This window comes from Galeopterus variegatus, unplaced genomic scaffold (assembly GCF_000696425.1).
Source record: "Galeopterus variegatus unplaced genomic scaffold, G_variegatus-3.0.2 Scaffold1498, whole genome shotgun sequence".
Taxonomy (NCBI): domain Eukaryota; kingdom Metazoa; phylum Chordata; class Mammalia; order Dermoptera; family Cynocephalidae; genus Galeopterus; species Galeopterus variegatus.
The window spans coordinates 10,199-13,800 of NW_007727609.1; the positions used below are offsets into that span (position 1 = coordinate 10,199).

The 3,602-nt window shown below is 50.3% G+C and overlaps 1 protein-coding gene across 4 annotated transcripts in view; it reads left to right on the forward strand.

Moving 5' to 3' along the window:
• The first annotated feature begins 2,138 nt into the window (after window positions 1-2,138).
• The window catches only part of SOX13 (SRY (sex determining region Y)-box 13), a 13,284-nt gene continuing 11,820 nt past the window's right edge, over window positions 2,139-3,602 (forward strand). For all 4 annotated transcript variants that reach the window (XM_008577352.1, XM_008577351.1, XM_008577353.1 and 1 more), the window contains exon 1: window positions 2,139-2,336. In XM_008577352.1, the coding sequence (XP_008575574.1) occupies window positions 2,139-2,336 (198 nt within the window). The remainder of the gene's footprint in view (window positions 2,337-3,602) is intronic.

A 3,602-nucleotide genomic window follows, 5' to 3' on the forward strand; every position in this document is an offset into this window, starting at 1 on the left:
GGGGCCCGCCGGCCCGCGGCCACGGTGGGTGTGGGACGAGGTGGCGCGGAGCCGGCCAGGATCAGAAGCCCACAGGCCAGCATTGTGCGCCTGTCACACTTCCTTTGGCTTTATTGCTTTTGTCCAACACCCTATTGTCTGGTTTCCTTTTGTCCCCCTTTCAGGGCTGCAGCCTTTTATTTTCCAGCCAGCCTGGTTGTTTTCATTTCTTTTGTCTGAAGTTCCTGAGAGGAAGGTTTTATTTTCAGCGGTTTGATTAATTCACAGCTTGAGCCCGGGGTTTGTTTGTTATGTAATTGCTGCCCTCAGCTTCAGGATAATACCCCCTCCCCGGCTGCGCCCCCCCCCACTGCTCCCCCCTTTCGGGGTGGCCCCCGGTGCCCGGATGGGCTGAGCCGCCTGCTTCCTGCACGCTCTCCAGGCCCCTGGGCGGTGGCAGGGGACCCCAGGGCCAGCCGGGCTGGGGTCTCTTCTTTTCTCTTCATCTATGTGGGGATGAAGCCAATGAACTCTGAGGGTCAGGTAGTACCCTCCTCCAAACCCTGCAGTGCCCTGTCCTGAGTCTTGAGCCAGCCTCCAGGTCACCCTGCACTTTGAAAGTGGGTGAGCAGGAGAGTCTAGTCTGGCCTGATCTGTAGGATGGAATCAAATCAAATACATATATTTATATCTTATTCAATTATAATGCTCTTTGAGTTACTTTATGTAAAATACCATATGTGTACTCTATTGCATATGGCACTATAACATTGCATGATTCATTATGCATTTTAAGAAATATTTTAGACTAGATGCCATAGACAAATAGTATACTGCACCTGCAATTTAATTTAAGGGATATTTTGCTATACCTGATTTTTGCTATTTATTTCCCTAAAAATTTAATCCCCATGTAAAAAAAAAGTTTTGAAGAATTTTATTTAACAATACTTTAGTGTGTGTCAGAATCACCTGCAGAGCTCCTTAAGAGATCCACGGCCCCAGCCCCAGAGATTCTGATTTGTGGATGGGACCCATGACTGCCTCTCAAGCCCCAAGCTGTGCTGAGGCTGGTGGCTCTTATACTACACTCCAACGAGCAGCGCCACNCAAGCCCCAAGCTGTGCTGAGGCTGGTGGCTCTTATACTACACTCCAACGAGCAGCGCCACCAACTGTTACCAACGCTGCGGAAATATCAATTCCTAGTCCCTACTACTGCCCTGTAAGATAATGTAGAGTCTCATCACACTCATTTAACTGATGAGGACACTGAGGTGTAGAGAGGCTCAACAGCTTGCCGAGGTCACTCAGCTAGCGGCCCAGGACCCATTCAAAGTGGGAACTTGCTGTGTGTTCTCACTGGAGCCCAGGGCCATCCCTGGTTGCTTGTCCCATTGACTTTGGAGGGTGGGCATCTGCAGCTCTGGCTGCGAGCCTGGCATGACCCCTGGAGACTGCTCCCCAGGGTCCTGCGGTTGATTGCCCAGCTCCTCAAGATGTCCCAGGCAGTGGTGAGACAGGAGAGGAGCAGCGGATGCACAGTCTCNTTCTAAGGCAGGGACGAGGAGACCGAACAATAGAAAAACAAGTGACCAGTTAACAGGTTACTTCAAGCCACCTTTTTTGTGTAAGGATTAAAGCAGAAGGGACTTCATATTATGCTGTTGGTGACTGAAACTGGCCTATTTGGGAAATTAGTTATCGCTCTCTCCTGGTTTCTAGGTCAGATAACAGATTTAGTTTGGTGATTTGAGACTTCAGCATGGATGACCACATTTTGATTTTTAGTCTGGTCTGTTGGGGCCTAGTGCAGGAGCTTAGCCCAAAAGAATGTCCTCCTGTAATTTTTAACATATATACATATAGAATGTATATGAAATCTTCAGCTGTAGTCGGCTTACAGACAGCCAGTTGACAATCACTGCTTCCTTAGGTCCATCAGCCCACTAGTCCCAACGNACAGAAGAACCTTTTCTAATTTTTCTGTGGGTTCCAAAAGTAGGCTACCATTTTGTGTTTGTACCTTTGTGCAGGGTGCCGGGGGCGCTGGGGCTGGGGGAGCTGGTGGTGGAGTCCCTGCCTCGGGCTCAGAGGGCAGGAGTTTATAGATCAGTCTTCGGGCCTCCCCTCAGCTCACTCTGTCCCTCCTCTCTCAGGATGTCCATGAGGAGCCCCATCTCTGCCCAGCTGGCCCTGGATGGCGTTGGCACCATGGTGAACTGCACCATCAAGTCAGAGGAGAGGAAGGAGCCCTGCCACGAGGCCCCCCAGGGCTCGGCCACTGCAGCTGAACCCCAGCCTGGAGACCCAGCCCTGGCCCCTCAGGACGGTGCTGACCCCCAAGCTCCAGCCAAGGTGCCTGGCACTTTCCCAGGGGCTCCTGGGTCAGTGTCCCTGCACTGCCTCTGTAGCCTCATACCCACGCACCCTACCCAGTGGGCAGCAGATGCAGGGAGCATGGCGCTGCTTAGGGGAGCAGGGAGGGGCTGCCAAGTTCAGTCTGAGGCTGGAAGCCAGGTCACCTGTCAGCAGGGTGTGGGCTCATTCCTGCACTTACTCACTCACCTGTGTGTGAATGCTCCCCCGTGTGCGACCCAGTCCTTGCTCTTGAGGACTAGCTGGGAAGACAGGGCACACATGCTAAAGGGTGGCTTAAAAGTATCTACCAGCTTTTTCATACGATTTGAGAAAGTCAGCCTAACTACCCGAGCAAGAGTTAAATCATTGGTAAAGATGNCATACGATTTGAGAAAGTCAGCCTAACTACCCGAGCAAGAGTTAAATCATTGGTAAAGATGGTGTGATTTCTCACCCTTGCAATGAGGGAATTGATCAGTAAGGATGCCTGTAGATCTTAAATAGTCTATGATTCTGTATTAGTTTGTTTCTGTTGCTTATAACAAAATGTACAGAACTGGGTATTTTATAAAGAAAACCAAATTTTTTCTCACAGTTTCAGAGGCTGGGAAGTCTGAAGTCCAGTGAACACTTATGGTGAGGGCCTTCTTTGATGGTGGCTTGACAGCAACGTAGGGGTCTCACATGGGAGAAAATAGTGGAGCAGAGAGAGACTAACCTCTCATGTGCTCTTTTAAAGCCCTCAGAACCACGCCCCTGACCACCATTATTAATCCATTCACTACGGCGTGATCCTACAATCTAATCACCTCTCCAAGGCCCCACGTTTCAGTTGCCACAGTAGGATTTACCACCCTCAAGGGTTACGGTGGGAATCAAGCTCCTAATATATGAACTTCGGGAACCAATTCAATCAACCCACAGCAGAGTCCATGCAGGAAATGTAAAAAAGGCATACATAATTAAAAGCCAAATGAGTGAAAATGAGGAGTTTGGGGGCTCGAAGGACGAATCCAGCCTGGAACAGAGTGTGTGTGTGATGGTGGTGATCACGGAAGACTTCCTGGAGGAGTAGGGCTTTCAAGCCAGGCCTTAAAGGATATGGAGGGCTTGGATGAGAACCGGAGTGAGGGGAGAGTTTCTTAAGCAGGGATGGGGTGGGGGCCCTGTGAGTACCCAGCCTAGCTAAGCAGTGGGTGTATGCAAGGGAGGAATAATTCATAGCTGGCTTTGGTCCCTGACTCTGCAGAGGCAAACCTCATT